Raw genomic sequence first — 19,491 nt, 5'->3', positions numbered from 1 at the left:
GCAGGTTCAGAGGCAAGTGCTTCAAGGAGGAGTAAATGAAGGATTTGTTCAGAGGAGCTTTGAAGAGACGATGCTTGGAGTGATGTATTTCGGGGTACAATTTATTTATGATTTGCTTGAGTCTGAGCCAAACATGATAATGGCAGAAAGAGAGTATGTCAGGAAGCCGATTAAGAGACAGGTCACAGTGGAAAGCAGGCAGTTTTGACCCAGCATTTACTAGGCATGTCAGACAAGTGTAACAGCTCTGTGAAAGGCATTTGAGTTAAAGATGTTCATCTTTTTGCTGTTGGAGCAGATTTTTCTGTCTCTCTCTGCTTAAAGCTGAGGTAAATGTGTGTGCACAGAACTGCAGTGAGTTCTGTTGGTCTACCCAAAGCTGCAAGTGGAGAGCAGGAATACCTTGCTGTGTGAGGATGAATACCAGGGCACAGTGCTGTGGGCATCCCTGCCATTCTGTGTAGCCCTCTTCCCTGCACTTCCTAGAGCACTTGGAGATAGGAGAAAAAGAAGTTTAAAAGTAACCACCTCATGTTGCATGGATTAGTTTGTACACTTATATCTTATTGTCTTTTTTGTCAAATCTCTCTTCCTACTGACCATTAAGTTCTTGCCTTGTCCTGTTTCCCTGGAAGTTTGTTTATTTACTGTTGGATCACCTGCAGACCTGAAGAGTCAGCCTCTTGTAAGTTTGACACTGATAATGGCTTTGATCTTTCACAGATGCCATGGGGTTGGGACTACTCTGGATCATCTAACTTAACTGAACTGAAAATTTTGCTGGAAGAGTCCATCATGATCCGACGTCTGAAATCAGATGTGCTTTCTCAGCTTCCAGCAAAGCAACGCAAAATGGTTGTGGTGGCTCCTGAAGGCATTAGTGCAAAGACCAAAGCTGTCTTGGCAGCTGAAGCGAAGAAGATGGCCAAAGGATATGAAAGTGTAAGTCAGAAACTATTTTTGTGATGAGCCATTGGTATTTCAGGTGCCTTTATTTAAAAACATAAGTGAAATAACAGTACCCTGAGTTCCTAGGAAGGTCAGAGCCACACCTCGTGTGAACGCACAGTGGAAGGCTGTTGAAGGCACAGTTTTTAAATTAATGTACAACACAATCAAAGCAGCTCAACTTTTTTTCCTTTTGATTTATGTGGTCTACTTTGTCTCTGTGTGAAATATCTTTTTCTCTCTCTTTCTTTCCTCTCTCGTTAGTCCTTTCTGATTGTCTTTCGTACCTCCTGCCTCTGTACTTACTCTTCTGTCTTGCCTTGTAATCCTGTTCACCCTACAAACACGGCCTGTTGTGAACACAGCAATAGCTAAAAATGTGAAGAGTGTATTTTTGCTTATCATGGTTGTTTTTCTTGTGTGGATGGCAAATGCTTGTTCTAGGTCCTAGGTTGCTCATACAGTTCTGTAAGAACTTAAGAGTTTTCCCTTGCCGTTTTATTTGGGAGGTGCTTTCTCAACTACAACTATGTTTGTGATATGCCTGTTATCCAACTTGTAGGAGTTGAGTAGGAGGTAGGAAGAGAGGTGTCAGAAATAGGAATGTGAGTATCTGCCATGCCCAGTGGCAAGTAGGAGACTTCCCCCTCCAATCCTCTTTTGTTGTGCTTTTTTTAGGCTGTTTTTTTCTCCTAGAAAAGTGTTTATTGACAGCCTCAGACATCCCAGATCTGTAAGGAAGAAGGAGAAAAGGTATGTCGGAGACTCATGCTTATTTATCTTTCTCTCTGCAGAAACAACAAGAGAAGGAAGCTCTTCTCCTCTTCTACAGCAGAACGGCAGAAGCTAAAATCCATTCAGTTGTGTAAGCTGCATGTCATTGCTTCATTCTTGCCTAGTAAAATGTGTTTTTCCATTGAGAACAGGAAAACGGTGCCTTAGAGATAACAGTGCAGGGACATGAAGCATAGCCTCAAGCCAGCTTAGAAAAAATTGATTTTAATTACAATGCGCTAAACATTTTCTTCTCTCAAAGTTCCTAAGCTGAGTAAGTCGATTTCATTCCCGATATGGATCTAAACTGTCATTTGAACCACTAAAATTACTTGGTGTTTGGGACTTGGATCAAGTTCCCTGGTCTGGACCCTATTTCAATTTAAGGAGAGGAGGATTAATGAAACTAAAAGTGTCAACAGAATTTGAGAAAACAAACGCTGCAGTCCTGCTGCACCAGGAACCCTGAGCCAAAAAGCTTACGAGATGGACTGAGCTTTAGTTGTAGCATGCTCTAAGGATGTCACAGCCCCTAGTGATGTTCTTGGCTCTTCCACAGAGCTCACGTGGGACCTCAGTAGCTAAAGTTTTCCTCCATAGGTGTGCTTTTAACTCTGTCTTCCCTAGAAATAATTTCCTTCTGTGACTTTCTGTGCCCTTTCATCCTTAGCCTTTTGCTGAGACTGCAAAGGAGTTGCTTTAGTATGACTTATTAAAAAGTAGTGTGCTATTAACATGAAAACAGTTTACTTTTCCACAGCCCTCTGAACGTAAGGACCAGCTGATGTGCGCTGTGTGATTTCACAGTCTCAGACCTTGCTGCAGAATCTGCCTGTTTGGCACAGAACTGCACTTCAGAGTCCCAGCACTCATTTCTGTAGAAGAGTTTCTTCCTTTTATGTTAGTGAATGGTTAGAAGACTTTCTTCCCTTTATATCCAGTTCCAAGTGTGAACTGAATATAAAACCATGAAGTGCTGTTTACTTGACTCTCTGGTAGGAACTAGTCCATTTTTTTTCTGGGGTTTAGTATCATTTAAAATACTACTTGTTATAAGCTGCTAATGTGCAGTACCATCTAGCTAATGGTACTGGCCTGTGATTATCAGCACCTCCCATGTCTCACCCTTGATGACAGTGTCTTCCATTACTTCCATTGAAATGACTAGCCATTTGTTAAATCCAATGCGGGAATGAGATATAAAATAATTGTAATGTGTTGGCATCTGCATGCTACACTGAATGGTCACTTTGATATTTGTTTTGCTTTAAAATCCAGAAATCCCACTTCCCTCCCAGATTTCTTTGTTAATTGATATTGTTGCATGACTGGGATCTTAACATCACAGAACCCTGGGAGCTGTCTGCAAGGCACTGATACATCTTAATATAGCACTGGAAATCCCGCTTGGTGTTTTCTGACAGTTGCTGCTGACCTAAGCTGTATTGTATTTAGCAAAGAACTTGCTATTCGTGAGCTTCACAACAACTTTGTTATTCTAAAGAAAAGATGACATTTCTATCATCTGTTCTGATAGCCGTTGCTATACTTAGTTACAGGTTTTAGGCTATTTAGGTGTTTTTCAGGCTCCAGTTGACCTGATTGTCGAGTCACTACACTGAAATGGGTTCTCTAGCTCAGCTATTAGTCCGTGGGAAAAGCCAGATGTTTTCATTTAATTAACACTGTTTAACTGCATTTAAAAGGCATCATTTTACCTTTCATTGGTCGTTAGGCTATATGGATAATTCCCAGAAATAGCTGATGTATTTATATTGTTAAGCTGTAGTAAATCGTCAGAGTGAACCCTTGCAAGAAAAGCTACTTTTAGGATACTCTGATGCATGCGTTTAGAGACCTTTTCTTCTAAAATAAAAACAATCCTAAGTATACATAGAAAGGATAATTGAATACAGATTAGCTTAGCATATTGTGATTGTGCAAAAGTTAGAAATACAGGCAGGTGAATAAGATTGTCAAATAAGTACGGGTGACCTCCAGTTGATTGGTCTGGGATGTCATGTTTCAAGTAGGATATAATAAATTGATTGATATGCAAATATAAATGTAGGTAACTGTCCAGCTGTGGTGAAGGAAAAATGAGTGGATTTTCCTGCAATGTCTTTTTTATTCTGTAGGAGGCGAGGCTTGACTTGTTACTTGCATTTTACTGCAACTTTTTTATGCTAGCCTGTTTTCTAGTTTCTGTATATAGATGAACAGTATCTTTACAATTTGTTGTGAGCAAAGCCTGTCTTCTGTCAGCACATAATTTATAGAGTTTTGGGTTTTCTTCCATGTAGAGAATACATCCTGGAGTTACTGGAAAGTGGGAATGATAAATTCCTGGTGTTTGCTCACCACAAGATAATGCTGGATGCAATAGCTGCAGAGCTGGAGAAGAAAGTAAGTAATTGACTGAGTCGTCTTAACTTTATCACTATCCCAGCTTCAAAGCTGTTAAAGAGCTCCCCAGAGCTACGGCCGATCAGATAGTTTATGAAAGTGGCAGAGATAATTTCTACTTGCTGTACTTCTGAATGTGCCCTTCACTGAGGGAGCTGAGCTGTCAGGGTGAATGCCTCACAGGATGCACTTCGTATTAGCTGAATGGCTTTTGTTGTATTTAATGTTCTTTAGTCTCCATCATCTGCCCTGGAGCTTGTGAATTCTTGGAGTGTTACCTTGTGTGGCCATCTCTGCTTTGTCCTCCAGGTTTCCCTCAGAGAGGGAGAACGTAACAACCCAAGTCCAGCCACGGCTCCCTGCCTTTATCTCTGTAGTGCTCTTACATTTTGAACTGGGGTACTGTAGGGAGACTTGATAGACCTGCCAGTCATCTCCTTGACTTCAAAAGTGTTTGGCTAATTATTCATGTGAGACTTCATGGATGCCTCTAAAGAGTTCTGGGTCATGCTGGGGCAGTGTGAAGGATGATTTAAATTAACATTCCGAACTATAAACCACAGTGGCAGTCGTGACTTTGCTGCCTCTGTGGCAGCATCCATCAGTAGAGCAAGGAGGTTGGACACTGAGGAGTTGTGGCCCTGCATCACCCAAGTTTGTCATGCCTCTCCTGAGCCTACCACAGAGCAACTGAGATGTGTAGGATCCCATCAGCTTCCATCACAAACAAAGGAAGACTTAGGGAGGTTGTGGAGGTTGTAGCAGCTGTAACATCAGCACACAGATAGTACTCAGCTTCATATTAAACCAATTTCCACTGTACCTGAGTTACCAGCTTGTTGCTGTTCTTCCTGTTGCTCTGGACTGGTGGGAGAGCAATGGACATAGGAGAAACTCATGCATCGTGAACAGAGGGGAGATCTGTTATATGCTGAGCCACAGTGCCTCTGCCTTAAAGATGAAGAAAGGTCTTAAAAGTACAACTGTTGCCTTTTTACTTTCCTGGTTCTGCCATGGGGAAGGGAAACAGAATCCACTAAAACATGGAAGGAGGATATGGGAAACGGGACACAAGGCCTCTAAAAAGTATCTTCTGCCTTTTTACAGCATGTTGAATACATTCGCATTGACGGCTCCACACCTTCAGCCGAGCGGCAGTCTCTGTGCCAGAAGTTCCAGTCTGCCGAGAAGCAGGTTGTGGCTGTCCTGTCCCTCACTGCTGCAAACATGGGCCTGACATTGTCTGCTGCGGACCTGGTGGTGTTTGCAGAGCTCTTCTGGAATCCGGGGGTATGTGTCCTGGAGGGCACAGGGGTTGGATGTTCACCCTGGACAGCAGAAACATGGGCACTTGGGAGGAGATGTAATGGGCAGAGGACTTTCTCTAAGGTTATTCTCTTTCTTTCTCTGATGGCTACTTCTCTATGCACCCCCAGCTGCCTGGGCTTGAACCAGTGAGGCTGGTTACACAGCTTGCTGGCTGGAGAAGATGGCATGAAAGGGAAACGTGCTCCTGTTTCTTAAACTTGACAGAGCTATCAACAGTTCGCCCAACCAAGACTTGAAAGAGTCCATCATCAATGCTGGCCCTCTGCTTTTGAAAAATGCTCGGTGCCTTTTGGGAACCTGGTGCACCAGATTACTTCTTGGCTTAGTCTGTGTTTGAGGATGCAGGTGTTAACAGGACCCAGATTAGAAACAGTTGCTAAGCACAAGAAACAAAATCTCCCTGTTCTCTGATGCTTACACTATTTCTAAGATGTTGCAGCTCTCATTTTATTTTCTTTTTCATTTTTTTTACATAAAGGTTTTGATCCAAGCAGAAGATCGGGCACATAGAATTGGACAAACCAGCTCAGTTAATGTTCACTACCTGGTGGCTGAAGGCACAGCAGATGAATACTTATGGTAGGAAGTGAGAAAGACGCTTTGGTTCTCCTGCTGCCTATGTTCACTGTTTGTCACCTATGTGATGTAAGATGCTTAATGTTATTGCTCATTTCCACAGCCTGTGAGGGGAGGAGCAGTAACTGCCAATCAGGGCCACTGTGATCTGGTGACGTAGCCTGGCCACAGTGGGCATAACTCAGTGGATGACAAGCAGGAGAAATAAAAGTAGTTATCTGACAAAGAAGGGGCTGTTGAGAGAAATTCTGGGAGAGTTGACGCATCTAAAATCTTCACAACTTCTGTACAAAGAGAAGGAATTGTCTTTGATACAGCCCAGAGCATTCGTATGCTGGGGTACTGTAAAGTGCTGAGTACTTTCAAACAAAATCAACGGACACTGGAGATGGTTCAACGTGTTGTGGATCAGGTCTGAGGAGCAATCTGGCTGCTGAGTGCTTGGACAGGGAGCTGTGGAGAAGGACTGCACTGTTGCTTTCCTCTGACTCTTCAGTGAACCCTTTGGATGAATTAAAGAAGTGCTACTGACCCACCTCTGGAGAGCTGTGGTCTGAGCCTTCTTGGCTGCAGTGAGAGTTATCAGTGGATGCTGGTCCTTAGGACTGGGAAATCTTGGCATGCTGGGGAAGGGGAGGATCTGAGGAATCCTTAGTGCTGCAAGGGAACTGACCTGCAAATGATTAAAAGAAATTATCCACTAACTGGTTCATTTAAAGTCCAAAATTACATCTATTTCCTTGTTCAAAGGAACAAGTAACTAAGTGAACTTGTGCAGTTCCCAGAATATCGTGATGGCAAATAATTATAACCCTAAAATGCAGGGATCTGGAAACTGATGCATCGCCCACGTTTCATGGAAAGTTAATGACAGTAATTCTGCTTTTTTTTTTTTTTTAAATGCTGTCCATGCAGTCATTAATGCTTAATGGGAAGGAAATATGGCTCTTCAAAGAAGGACAGTGGCATCCTTTTTAAAGCCAAGAAAAAGAGCAAGACGACAAGGCTATTTAGTAAATGCATTAATTGTGCTGTGGCCTTTGCTACTTTCAAAGTGTCCAGTCTGCAGGTGCAGTTGGGACCTCTCAGCCTCTTGGGCTGGTGGTGGATTCTTCCTTCTGGAGTATATTGGGGGATACCTTAGAAATGCTGATGCATCTGTTGGTGGGGATCACCATTGCTTGCCGTGGAGACTGAACACGCAGGCTGTTGGGACTCCGTTTTTAGCTGCATCTTCTTGTTCTGACTTCATACCATTGGTGTTGCCTCAGTCAGCTAGTTTCCCTATTGGCAATGTGTGTTCTCCAAATATTTATGGCCTGAAATCCCCTTCTTGTTACTTATTTAAATGAGATTGACTGGTATCCCAAGACAACATATATATAGTCATCATAAACAAGAGCAGGACAGGTTAAGGGACTAACAAGCTTTGGTAGAAAAGCCATCTTTATACCCCATTATATCTTTTTTTTTCATCTACACAGAGTAAATGACACAGTGTCCTTGCATGATATTTTCTTCCCTTCAGTAATACCTGTTTATCTCTCCTAGGCCAATGATTCAAGAGAAAATCAAAGTGCTGGGGGAAGCTGGTCTTTCAGAAACTGATTTCTCCAAAACAGCTGAATCCACTAATTACTGCCCTAAGGTAATTGACCTGAAAGAATATTGATGGTCCTTGGGAGAGGCTGAATGGGCTTTGTCTTGTGTACATCTAGATTGGCAGGTGATTGGCAGGCTGACCTTTACACCTGTTCTACCTTTAATGCCACAGACCAGATTCTTCAACTCCTCCCAAGATCCATGCCTTGACTTAGACTCTCCACAGAGGGTTCCCAAACCTGCTGCATGCAAGGAGACATGATAGCTTCCATGGCATATATATGTCTCTGAGATATATGTGTATATATATTTATGTATGATAGATATATATCATATGATTATATATATACACACACACATGCACTGTCTCAGGGGGAGTGCCCTCTGATTGTTGCTCACTTTGGTTTTATATGACAACGTGTTTGCAGATTCTGTCTGTTCTAATTTCTCAGACAGATCCAAAGCAGAAGACCATCTACGACCTTTTCCAGAGGACCTTCTCTGAGAGCAGAGATGACACTGATGAAGTTTTGCTTTTGGAGGCAGCTGATGCTTGCTGTGAGTTTGACTCTGACAGTGCCTTGCAAGGTACTGAGGGAGAGATGTGTTCAGTGAGTCCCCCCAAAAAGCGACGTATTGAGGAGTTTTTTAAAGTGTAATGGTTACAGCAAAAGAGAAGGTAGCTAAGACATTATTTTTTTTAAAAAATAAAGAAAAAACGAAAGCAATCAAGTACTATTTTTTGAGTTTTCAAAAATAAAAGACTCTAAGTTTCTGTATCTGTAGAGCATTTTATCTCAAAGAATGAGAGGGCAATCTGACAGCGTGACAGATGAGCAGAGCGCACCTGAGAGCCTGCAGGTTTTGCAGTCCTGGTTTTGCTGATGACTGAGTGGCCATGGGCAAGTAGCATGCTGGTCTGTTTCAGCACGTCAGCTTCCACAGTTGTTTTGTTTAAAAAGCAGATAATAGTTGTCTGAACTGTTCAATAGAAGGCAGAACTGTTGTGAAAACTAACTTCTTAGCAGCTGCAGAGTGCTTTTACAAGAATTTTAGTCTGTATTTATAGGAGTCAGTTCACTGGCAAAATTTGGCCTTTCCTTGGGTAACTCACAAACCAGCTCTCTGGTATTCAGTTTGGCAGTGAGGAGAAAAGATCCAGACAGATCTTTATGTTTTGTGGAGGTGAGGGAGAGGAGGGAGAGCCCCAGATTTTTGTCTGTGCAGAGCAGTCAGTACCTCAAAGCGAAGTAGTATGCTGTCTGCCAGGAGGTGTGTACTGGTGTGCACACTGACTGGCCTCATCTGCTAAATCTTAAGACCTGCTCCATGGCATGTGCTTCTTGTATCAGTGTAGGGTGAAGCTTGTGCTGACTGCCAGGGATTAAGCCTGGCTGCTCAGGAAGGGCATGTGTGTATGTGTGTGTTTTCTTCAAGAATTGAGACTGATTTCCACGGATGAGTGAGGAGAAGGGGACATGTGCGGACTTTTGCTCTTGTTTTGTAAGAAACCAATTCTGGACTGAGATGTTTAAATAAAAAGTTGTTTTAAGTCATGGTTCACAAGCTTTTGGTACTTTTTCTATTTTAGAATTTCATCTCCCATTTGAACCTTAAGCTTAAGAAATATGGATGCAGTGGAAATATTAGCCTTTTTAAAAAATATTTACAATGGCTGAAAGATAGGTCTCTTTGGGGACACTTTCTTTTGTGCTTTCTAAAATGCATCAACTTTCAAAAGAGAAACTCCTATGATACTTTGCTTACAGATGAATCAATAACTACCTCCATAAGATACTTAGGCTGGTACCCTAGGATGTGTTATTTGCTCCCTTTACAGCTCTTTGCAGCTGTCTATGTTTAGCCTGTATCCATGGATAAACAATAGCCAGCTATTCTATTACCTAATGACTTCTCCCCACTTGAGAAGGGGAGTCAGGAAAAGGAAAGAAGACCCATGGGTTGAGCTAAGAACTATTTAATAATTGAAATAAAATAAAATAAAAGTGAAAATAATAATGAGAACAATAATAATATATACAAACAAGTGCAGCTGCTCACCAGCCCTTGGGCAATGTCCAGCCCATTCCTGGCCAGCGTTCCATAGCAGGAAAGTCCTGAAAATTGCAATCCCAGAAGAGAGAGGGAGTAGGCCTCAGGAGCAGAATGACAAGCGAGAGCCTCCAGGGACAGCAGCCATCAAGGAAGAGAGAGCGAGAAAGACAAGAGGGGGCAAAGAGAGCCTGTCCCCAACAAACTCTCCAATGTATAGTGAGCATGCTGTTACATGGTATAGAATACCCATTTGCCAAGTTAGGTGTCAGTCACCCTGGCCCCAGGTTCTTGGACATCTCGGTCGTTAGCAAAAACAAGTTGAAAGTCCTTGATCACTATTGATACCTGCATACCATGGCTGGCTCCAGACTAAAACAAAGTGCCTTACCAACTCTGTTCCCATGGAATTGGGTGCTGCAGTCTTTTTAAATACACAGCTTGCTTTAGAAATGTAGCTTCCCCAAACAGAAAATTGATTCTATGATTCTGTCCCAGCGAAACCAGGACAGCAGGTTACACTGAGAATGCTGAAAGCAGCACTGTTGCTTGATGCAGTGATTAAAATGGCTGCTTTTGATTTTTGATAGTCTCTATCATCCTCTCAGCCCCATGAACTGGGAGACCTGAACTCCCATCCTCAGTGCTGCCTGAACAAACCTGCTCTTTGGTTCCTTTCAGGAGCTTGTGACACAGTTGCTGTCCCTGGGACATTGCCTGATCGCACTTCACAGCAGTGATGTCTCTGCAAAAACTCTAGAGGCCACTTTTGATGTGGGCTTGATGTAAGGGCTTTGCTCTGTTGTGACTTTTCAAGAATCTCTGCACGGCTGCTTTTTTCTTTTTTTGTGTGTGTATTATTGCCAGTGCAATAGCGTGATTCCAGATTAATGTCTTTCACACTTCTGGTCTTGGTACTAGGAGGTGCTTGGAAATGGGCTAGTGTTAGGCAAATGTGACCAGGGAGTACAGGAGGAGATATAATTTCACAGAGGTACCAGTTAGCTACATTTTACAGCCATAATCTGTAAAGAAGAGTAGGGGAAAAGCAAACTGAAGGCTTGCATTTAGCTTCTGGAGGCCAGGAGCTAACATGCTGCACAGGCAACGTGCTTGGCTGTGTGCAGATACCAGACACTGACAAAAAGCCCTCTCTTCCACGGTCAAGGAGGGAAAAGTTTGTGCTAGAAGATCAACCTGATAATAACTGGAATATTTTTTTCCTGCACTAAAGGGCTTGATTATCCCATTTTCAGCAAGTGTCTTCATGGAAATGCCCTACAGGCTGTGTGTGCAGTTGTGCTGGGTAGAGACTTGCTCTTCGTTCTTGTGACTACAAAAGGTGCTTTGGTGTATGTGCAAGTGAAGAAGAGTAGGACTGAGGATCGTGTGACTATCCAGCTGGAGGAAATGCTTTGGATTTGAGGCCAAGAGCTAAATATTGTTTCTCTTGCTCCAACAGCTGGTCGGGAGATAAGTACACACTTTTCAACATTTTTTTTTATATCTTCCTTCTTGAACGCAGAGTATTTAATCTGTTTCTAGGACACGTGCTCTTTTTAATTGGAGAGGGTTATTCTGAGTAAGAGGTAGGAAACGTTGCTGTGTGCCTACTGAAAAAAAAATATGGAAGACGTTATTTGTATGCCCATATTGTCATTTCCTGTAGGAGTAATTCTCTTCCTCCTTGTAAAGCTACAGCTACTTCAAAACAGTATTTTTCTGAAACCTGCTGAAAGCACCCTTGGAGAATTGTGCTTCTCATAAACTCAATTTATCTTACCCATATATTGATAAATCCCAGCCCCGTTAGAGGAACACTAGGTGTACTCTTTCTTTGTTAGGACCCGTAAAATCTCAGCTGGTTTGCTGCAGAGTTACAAAGGCTCTTCAGGTGCACTTGAGATTCACCTTATCCTTACTAGATGAAAAAGGGGAGAAGAATCTTGCAGGAAAGTGCTTTTAGTCATTACATCAAGGGACGGGAAAGACTGTGCAGGCCTTAGCCCAATTACACCATTAGTCTGTCATTAATATGATGAGGAGGTTGTTGGGAAGCCGCCAGCAGGCTCAGGCAAGATCTCCAAGGCTTGCTGATGAGAATTCGTACAAGGTAGTGTGCAGGTTGCCAGTGAGACCTGCAGGCAGCTCAGGAACACACGGTGCTCTTGGGGACTCTTGCACCTGCCCGTTGAAGATGGTGTAACTAACTTCTTGGCATTTTTCTAAAGCCCAGTAGAGTAAAGGGAAGGACCCGTCTTACTGGATCTCAGAGCATCTTGCTGTGACTGGATGCCTGCTTGTACACCTGCATCTGTGCTCTCACCCATGTTGGAGAAAGGCACGTTTTCAGGAAGGATGCCAAACCAGGAACAACAGGTAAGAACATCAGAACAACAAAACAGCAGTTCCAACTGTCTTCAGCATTTGAGGCTGGCCAGCCTGGGGCATGAAGAAGAGTTTGAGGTGGTGGAGTGTTGAGGCAAGGCTTTTGGAGCTGTGCTGGCCTCTCTGCATCCATCCATCTTCTCAGTCACTTGGAAACATACATATATTTTGGCAGTGCTGGGAATGGCTGTCATCTGAGGGGCTTGGGTTTGGCTGTTGGCACAACTGTCCACAATATTGGTAGATGAAGGATATGACCACGCGCTGTACTGTCACAGCGAACTTTAACTCTGTAGAGACTGGAGAATAGCAGTAGATCCTCTGTCTGATATGTTGGCTGACAATTTTTTTTTTTCCAAAAAAGTTACAAAGCAGCCAAACGAACTTGTTATTTTCTTCTTTTTCTTTTTTTTTTTCTTTTAATATGTTGGTATTGAAGATGTATCCTGTGAGTCATCATTATGATGAGGATCTGAAAAGGGCAACTATATTCCTAGGATGTATTGAATGAGATTTTAACTCAACAGAGGGAGATATAAATAGCTTTGCCTAAAGCCCTGCTGAGCCCTCATCTGGAACAGGGTTCTGGTCCACCAGCTCCCGGCAGGACCCGCTTGGATGGGAGAAGAGCTTGCAGGGATGATGGGGGAACAGGGAGCCTGGGCAACAGAGGGAATTAAAAACATGAGTGTTCAAACCCTCAAAGCAAGAGCCAAGAGAGGATGCGGCATCTGTCCATGAGTATCTCCAAAAGTACAGACTCCAGCCAGGGAAAAGCTAATGTAGTGACAGGGTATGCTCTAGTCATTAATTCCCTAGTAATTAAATAGGCTGCAAATGAAGAGGAGGGCTGTCATGGATTGAGGCAGCCAGGGTGGGTATGGGGCTGTCATGGAGGAAAAGCACCTGCAGCAAATACCTGGGAATGGCTTCTTCAGTGGTGGGCTCAGCTTCTTGGTGGGCTCAGCTCTCTCCGGGCGGGAGGGGGAGAGCTGCAGCTGGCTCTGGGCACTAAAAAGCTCTCTGGCTAACGGGATTACATTTCTTAATGGGAGTTAATGGGTTGTTAATCCCATTACGAGCATTGCAGTTTGGCGGTGTTGGTACGTGTTTTGCTCACCCACGCTGGGTCCAAGCGGCGCAGGAGCCCTGCAGAGCCCCGGCCCTGCACTCCAGTGCTGGTGGTGGAGGCAGCTCCGGTGTCTGGGAGCACCAAGTGGGCACCGGGAGTCTGCCTCCATGGCAGTACGTGGAGGCTTTTATGGCTGGTTGTCTCAACACTGGATGACCCCAAGGAAATTGGGTAGATGCTGTGGTTGCACCTGACTGGGTTACCTCGAAACCTCGCGGTTTAGGGCTGGTTCGTTTTAAGATTATCATTTGTGGTGCAGTCACCATGCCCGGAAGTATTCAAAAAACATGTAGACAGAGCACTTCAGGACATGGTTTAGCGGGCATGGTGGTGTTGGGTTGAGGGTTGGACTTGACGATCTTAGAGGTTCTTTCCAACCCTAATGATTCCATCATTATATATATATATATTTAAAAAAATGATCATATCATTTTATATATATATATATTTACCCCTTCTGCAGCTGTGGTCTGGTTTGCTGTTCTTTTTTGAATTCTGACATCTACCTACTACTTATTTTCTTAAAAATGCGATGAACGAATGTAATTGCTCCGTCTCCTTTCCTCGTGTCACCTCCTTGGTGGAAATCCAGGAACGCGAGCGCTCGCGCTACATCTCCCGTCCAGCGCTGCTGGGGCTGCTGCGCCGCTTGGGTTTCACATGGATACACGGTGTTTCCTGAGCGTGCATCTCCCAACACCCAGCTGGAACTGTCTGTGTGCCTCGGGCTTTGGATAACCCAAATTTGACGGGATAAACGGACCGAATGCACAGCGCGACCATAGAGCCGGGCACCACCGCGCCCCAGGCAGACGCGCTCCCAGTCCCATCCGCTCCACGCTCGGTCGCCTCTTTCGTCAGTTCCGGCGGCGACGGCTCATCCCGCGCCTGCGCAGTGGGAGTTTCTCGCAGTCTCTCCGTGCCGGTACCCGCAGCGAGATGGTGAGTGGCGCCGGGGCGCCGCGGCCCATCCGCCGCCATCCGCCCCGACGCCGCCGCGCTGGGTGCGCGGGGGGCGGCCCGGAGCCCGCGGCGGGCGGCGCCGGTACCCTGCGTGGGCTCTGCTGCCGCGCCGGCCCCGTCCCCGCGCTGCGGCAGGCGGCTGCGAGAGGGGCTCGCTCCTGGGAGGGCGTGTGGGAGGTGGCCCGGGCGAGGGGAACGCGGGCCGATTTGCGGCGGCGGGGGGGGGACGCTGGAAGACGGAATAGGCGTCCCGGGAGCAGGCTGGGCCCTGTCTCATGGCGGACGGTGGGATGCGGGGGCGGCGGTGCCCGGCGGGCGGCTCCGCCGGCCGCCGCGTTTGGTGCGGGAGCGGCCCGGCTCTGGGGGAGGACGGGACTCTGCTCGGGTTCGGCTTCCGGGCCCGAAGTGCCCCCACAGCGGCCGGGGGGCTGCGGCAGCTCCTCGCCGTTGCACAAGTAAGCCCCCTGTTTACACCGAGCGAGGGAGGCGTCGGTCGGCTGCAGCGCCGCTTCTGGGCGCTGGGAGCTTCGTCGTGATATGTCGGGAGAGGGGAGGTGCCGAGGAGGTGCTGGAGCTGGTTCTGGTTTGCCTCCCGACAGGCGAAGCGCACCAAGAAGGTTGGGATTGTGGGTAAGTACGGTACCCGTTACGGGGCGTCCCTGAGGAAAATGGTGAAGAAGATTGAAATCAGCCAGCACGCCAAGTATACCTGCTCCTTCTGCGGCAAGGTGAGCGACCCTTCCCCGAAACAGCCTTTAAAAATAACGGTGTTGGTGATGTGAAAAACCGCGGTTTGATGCTTTGGTGATTTTTCTACCGAAGAGATGACTTGACTAGTTTTGAGACAGTGATGAGTTTACTATGAGCTTTAGGCTACTGCCAGAATCCCTTATGAAATAAAAGAGTTGGTAGGCATTTCACATGTGTGTTGAGTGGTAGTTAAATGAAAACAAACGTGAATTACATTTCGTTACATGAAATGGTGAGCGGTGTTGCCATACTATATTTTTAGGTATCTAATAAAAAGATCTGACAGAATTAAAACAACACGCTTGTTATCCTGATAGTTAAGGCATGACTTGGGCTTTTTTTTTTCCCCTCCTTCAGTAACTTTTCAGCTTATCTGGGGGAGAAGAGCTTGTTTTTCCCACTGTCAGCTTTTGATTGCAGTTACCTATATTTGTGTATAAGTCGAGGAGAAACAATTACTGATAAGAAGTAGTCTTATCTGCTTATGTACATAATCAAAATTCACTCTTAAATCTGGTTTTTGAGAGGCCCATCAGCTTGTGCTTTGCCTAGATAATTTTTATTGATATCAGTAAAGTAGGTATCTTTAAGTGGCTGGAAATTTAAAAATATTTCCATCTCTTTTTTTCTATATTTAGTGTCTTTCTCATGTGAAATGAGAATATTGATAACCCCATTTGCAGAGCAGCCTAAATCCCCAGTATAGGTCTAGGAAAGCCCATTGTCATCTTTGCAAGGTGATGGAGACTTGCCTGGGTGAAAGGACTTCAGTACCCACCACTGACTCTTTAGATTCTATTCAAAGAGGGTCCGGTTTAGAGCAATCTTGGGATGTCCAGGGAGCACTAACAGTGACGTTAAACTGGTCATCAAACCAGGTGAGAACGTCGGTTGTTACGACCAACGTAACGTAACTCCTTGCTATTTTTCTCCTTCAAAAAGAGCTGATTTTTTGATGATGCACTTTTGTCCTATATGTGAATGAAAAAGTATTTCAGAAATTGTGAAGAATCTGAATTTAAAAATTTGCTGATCCTTGCCTGTCTTGACTAGGCTTATATGTTATACTGTACTGTGATGCTGATGTTCTCACCTGAAGTTTGTTGTTTGGATGGCTTTTTATTTTTTTATTTTTCAACTGATGGAGTGTGTTGGTTTTATATTTTTTTCTCCTTTTTTTGTTTTTTTTTATTACAGACCAAAATGAAGAGGAAGGCTGTGGGTATCTGGCACTGTGGATCCTGCATGAAAACAGTTGCTGGTGGTGCCTGGACTTACAAGTAAGCAAATGAACAGGCTCCTCTCAGCATTTATTCTGACATAACTGAGGCGTAATACAGCTGGGTTTTAGTATTTTTTTATCTTTATTTTAATCTATTAACCATTAAGCAGATCTGTCTTGCGTTAGTGATATGGAGGGGAAGAAGTTGCCTGCATTGTTAAAATTTGATTAGAATGGATCAAATTTGATGTGACTGCTATTCTTTCCAGTATCTGTTGTGCAGCTTCTGAGAATATTGCATTTTATCTGTCATATTACTGCTGCTGGTTTTGGTGGATCCCTCCAAAATTTCTTTATCTCTCTCGGCTTTATCAAAGCAATTGTTTTAGTCTTCAAAAATGCAAGATCTGCATCTTTTCCCAAACTTCAGATAAAGAAATTGAAGCACCAGATGCTGAAACAAATATTTTTATCTAAGCAGTCTCTTTCGTGCCTTGGTTGTAGTAGTGTTTCTTACTGGAGATGTGAGCTACAGTTGTTGCTTGTATGAGACGTTATGCTTGGGCCAGTTTTTTGGTGATGTTGGAAGAAAAAGAGCAGAGGATGGCTGGTTGATCCAGCTGTCCCAGGGTGGAATCAACTGTATGGATGACACCTGACAGATGTCCCTCTGACCTAGTCTAAAAAGTGCTCCAACAGCTTTTAATAAATGATGCCTTTAAGCTGGGGTTTTCCTTCCTTGATTCTTTTGACTGTATAAAAATGTTAATTGTGTAAGGGAACTCTTACCTCCTCTTTCAAAGCCTAAGCAACCTTTTTTGTGGTTACTACCCTATGCTTTTCAGTTCAGAGACAGATACAGTAGGCAAAAGCAGGTTTACTCCAAGGAAAATGATTTCCATGTTTTGGTTTTGTTTTAAAAGCATTGAATCATTATAATCCTTATTGTGATGGTGCCCTTGCTTACTCCCTTTCTTTACTCTCCTTCCCCCCCAATTCTGGTAGGAGACACTGCCGCCTCATGCATAAGTCTCTAGGAATGTGAGCCCACACGTTTGTGCGTGTAATGGATGCATGACTGGGTAATTTGGGCTGAGGTGTAGCTTGTGAAGTTACATATGCTTCCGTAGACACGGGCTTACACTTTGTTGTCCTGAAAATCAAAGTGGAGTTATCCCCCTGTTGACGATGCAATCAAGTTATAACTGTTTAAAATGATTAGTGCTAAAAAAAAATAACGTTGGCACAGGTTGTTTTACTGCCACATGTAAGTGACTGACTCTGCTGCTTCTTCCAGTACCACCTCTGCAGTGACAGTCAAATCTGCAATCAGAAGACTGAAGGAATTGAAGGACCAGTAGAAGCTACATCCTGTTCTCCTTGTGAAACATCGTTTTTTTTCCACTGTCAAGATCTGTCCTTTTAACAATAAAAAGGTGATAATGGAGTGGAATCGTGTTTGTCATTTTGCAGAAAGTCCTATCTGTCTTACTGTACTGTGTTTACAAATATAAGTATGGAGACACTAGTAGTGCTAACCAGTAGTTGCGTAGCTCTTGTTACTGGTGAAGCCATTAACAACCACTTTTCTTTTCCAGTTAATTGCATACTTTGTGCTTGAATGTGCTGAGGTGAATCTGAGGAAAGCTTGAATAGCTTGAAGAAGCCTGGCACATCTTGATGTGTCCTTCATGTCTGTGCCTTGAGGAGTAGCATAGAGCTCCATGAGTGGAGGAATGGACAGATGTAAGGGGAGAAGAGAGAACATGGGAAACATCACTCTGCCTCTTCCTGTTTGTCTTTGAGGAAGACTCAGGGGAGTAGGGTGTGTGCTGCAAGATGGACAGAAAAGAGCATCATGACTGGCTTGGGGCAGAGATTGTAATGGTGAAAGAGCTGCTATCATCCTCCATTGCTGGCTGGTGCCGCTTTATTTCCAGTGCCAGCTACAGACAGTTGCTTACCAAAGCCTGTAGTGTGTTCTGTTGCGTGCAGAATTCGAGGTTAGTCCACCTGAACGCGCTCCTTGCTCTCCCTAGGTCTGATAGCAGGCTCCCGTGTCTCTGTGTTGAAATTCTCTAATCCATACTGAGTCGGAACAACACATTTTTTCGTGTTTAGCCAGTTTCTGGGATGGTCAGTCTTGGAGGAAAAGCTGCTGTTTGAGGTAATTGCTTCTAAATCATCTCTTTACACTATTAAGGTTAACATGCTGGAACATTTTTTTATGGTCTGCTTGTCAGGTGAGTTTTGATTTGGTTTGAGGTTTGGTTTTGTCTGGGATTTTTGGTGACTGCAGCACCTTTCCTGTCCTTAGCAGGACAGGTCAGAAAAGACAGGTCTTGGTAATAACCTTGATAGTTGCTGGAGGGAAAATAGTAAGCAGGTAGAATAGTGGTTGCTTGCTCTTGCTCCAGCTTAAGGTTTAAATGGATTTGAGTGGCGATGAGCTATGGCAATAATGTCATTAACGAGCCTGACATCTTTGAAAGATGCATTCAGAGCTGGACCTAAACGGAAAGCTTTTCCCAAGCTGCAAGAAGTCTGTGGCTCAGCAGTTTGACTGCAGTGTCCCTGAACCTGTTTCCTAAAATTTTATTTTTTAATTCAGTGCTGTAAATTTCCCTTACTAAAGTAAATTCCTGTGTTCAGGTATCCAGTGTCATTCATACCAACCTGCATATCCTTCACGAGGCCTCCCAACAGTGATGAGGGTCATTCCTGGAGACTCACATGATCGGCTCTCTAGGAGAGAAATCACTGCTTGTTTCTCCATTGACACACCTTGTTCTGCCTGTAGTGCAAGGTGAGAGTTGTGTGACAGGCTTGAAGCAATGATGCCTTTTTGAGCGTGTACATGAACACCACCACACCACTGCACCTTTGGCACGTGTTTTCTGTTGGCGGGGTTACGCAGGAAAACCATGGCTTCAAGAAACTTGTAGCTGAACTCTCATCTCGTTTTTGCTGCTGCTTTTCTTACATGACATGCCCACAGTAGCCTTCTCTCAGTGCTTGTTTGACCTCCTGGCCTGGTCAGACTGGCTGCCCTGGGCACTGCTGTTGGTGCTAACCAGCTTTCTTGGGATGCAGTCTCCAAGCTCTCCTGAATTTTTTTCAGTTAGTGTTTCTGCTCCCTTGGGGGTGGCTTGCATGCTGGTGTGTGCATAGCTAGAACAGCACAAGGAGTCGGCTTTTCTCCTGATGGCTGCTGCTCCCACTGAAGACAGGGTGAATGGTGCACGAGGATGGCTTATGCTGCTGTTGAGGGTGTTGCTGCTGCCTGAAAAACAGCTGCTGACCTGCCTCAGTGAGTTTATGAAGGGACACTGCCCTGACTTTGGGTTAC

At 44.5% G+C, this 19,491-nt stretch overlaps 2 protein-coding genes across 5 annotated transcripts in view; both read left to right on the top strand.

The window, feature by feature from the left end:
- The window catches only part of SMARCAL1 (SNF2 related chromatin remodeling annealing helicase 1), a 42,885-nt gene extending 29,059 nt beyond the window's left edge, over window positions 1–13,826 (top strand). Inside the window, exons 10-18 of one of the 4 annotated variants that reach the window (XR_015222296.1) lie at window positions 724–942; window positions 1,743–1,813; window positions 4,026–4,128; window positions 5,236–5,418; window positions 5,936–6,036; window positions 7,585–7,681; window positions 8,092–8,193; window positions 11,919–12,066; window positions 13,800–13,826. Coding sequence is in view for 3 of the 4 variants with exons in the window: in XM_086615787.1 (XP_086471913.1) it covers window positions 724–942; window positions 1,743–1,813; window positions 4,026–4,128; window positions 5,236–5,418; window positions 5,936–6,036; window positions 7,585–7,681; window positions 8,088–8,294 (981 nt within the window). In the remaining variant the exon portion in view is untranslated. Of the gene's footprint in view, window positions 1–723; window positions 943–1,742; window positions 1,814–4,025; window positions 4,129–5,235; window positions 5,419–5,935; window positions 6,037–7,584; window positions 7,682–8,087; window positions 8,674–11,918; window positions 12,067–13,799 lie in introns of those variants that run through there. The other 3 variants (XM_086615786.1, XM_086615787.1, XM_086615785.1) reach the window with 3 other exon arrangements.
- A 257-nt stretch (window positions 13,827–14,083) lies between these two features.
- On the top strand, window positions 14,084–17,589 carry RPL37A (ribosomal protein L37a). The gene is made up of 4 exons (XM_086615804.1): window positions 14,084–14,149; window positions 14,770–14,898; window positions 16,118–16,200; window positions 17,440–17,589. Exons 1-4 carry the CDS (start codon window positions 14,147–14,149, stop codon window positions 17,501–17,503), a joined length of 279 nt encoding a protein of 92 aa, XP_086471930.1. The 5' UTR covers window positions 14,084–14,146; the 3' UTR covers window positions 17,504–17,589.
- The last annotated feature ends 1,902 nt before the right edge of the window (window positions 17,590–19,491 follow it).

Source organism: Tauraco erythrolophus, chromosome 8 (genome assembly GCF_009769465.1).
Source record: "Tauraco erythrolophus isolate bTauEry1 chromosome 8, bTauEry1.pri, whole genome shotgun sequence".
Lineage (NCBI taxonomy): Eukaryota > Metazoa > Chordata > Aves > Musophagiformes > Musophagidae > Tauraco > Tauraco erythrolophus.
This window is presented reverse-complemented; position numbering and strand designations above follow the sequence as displayed.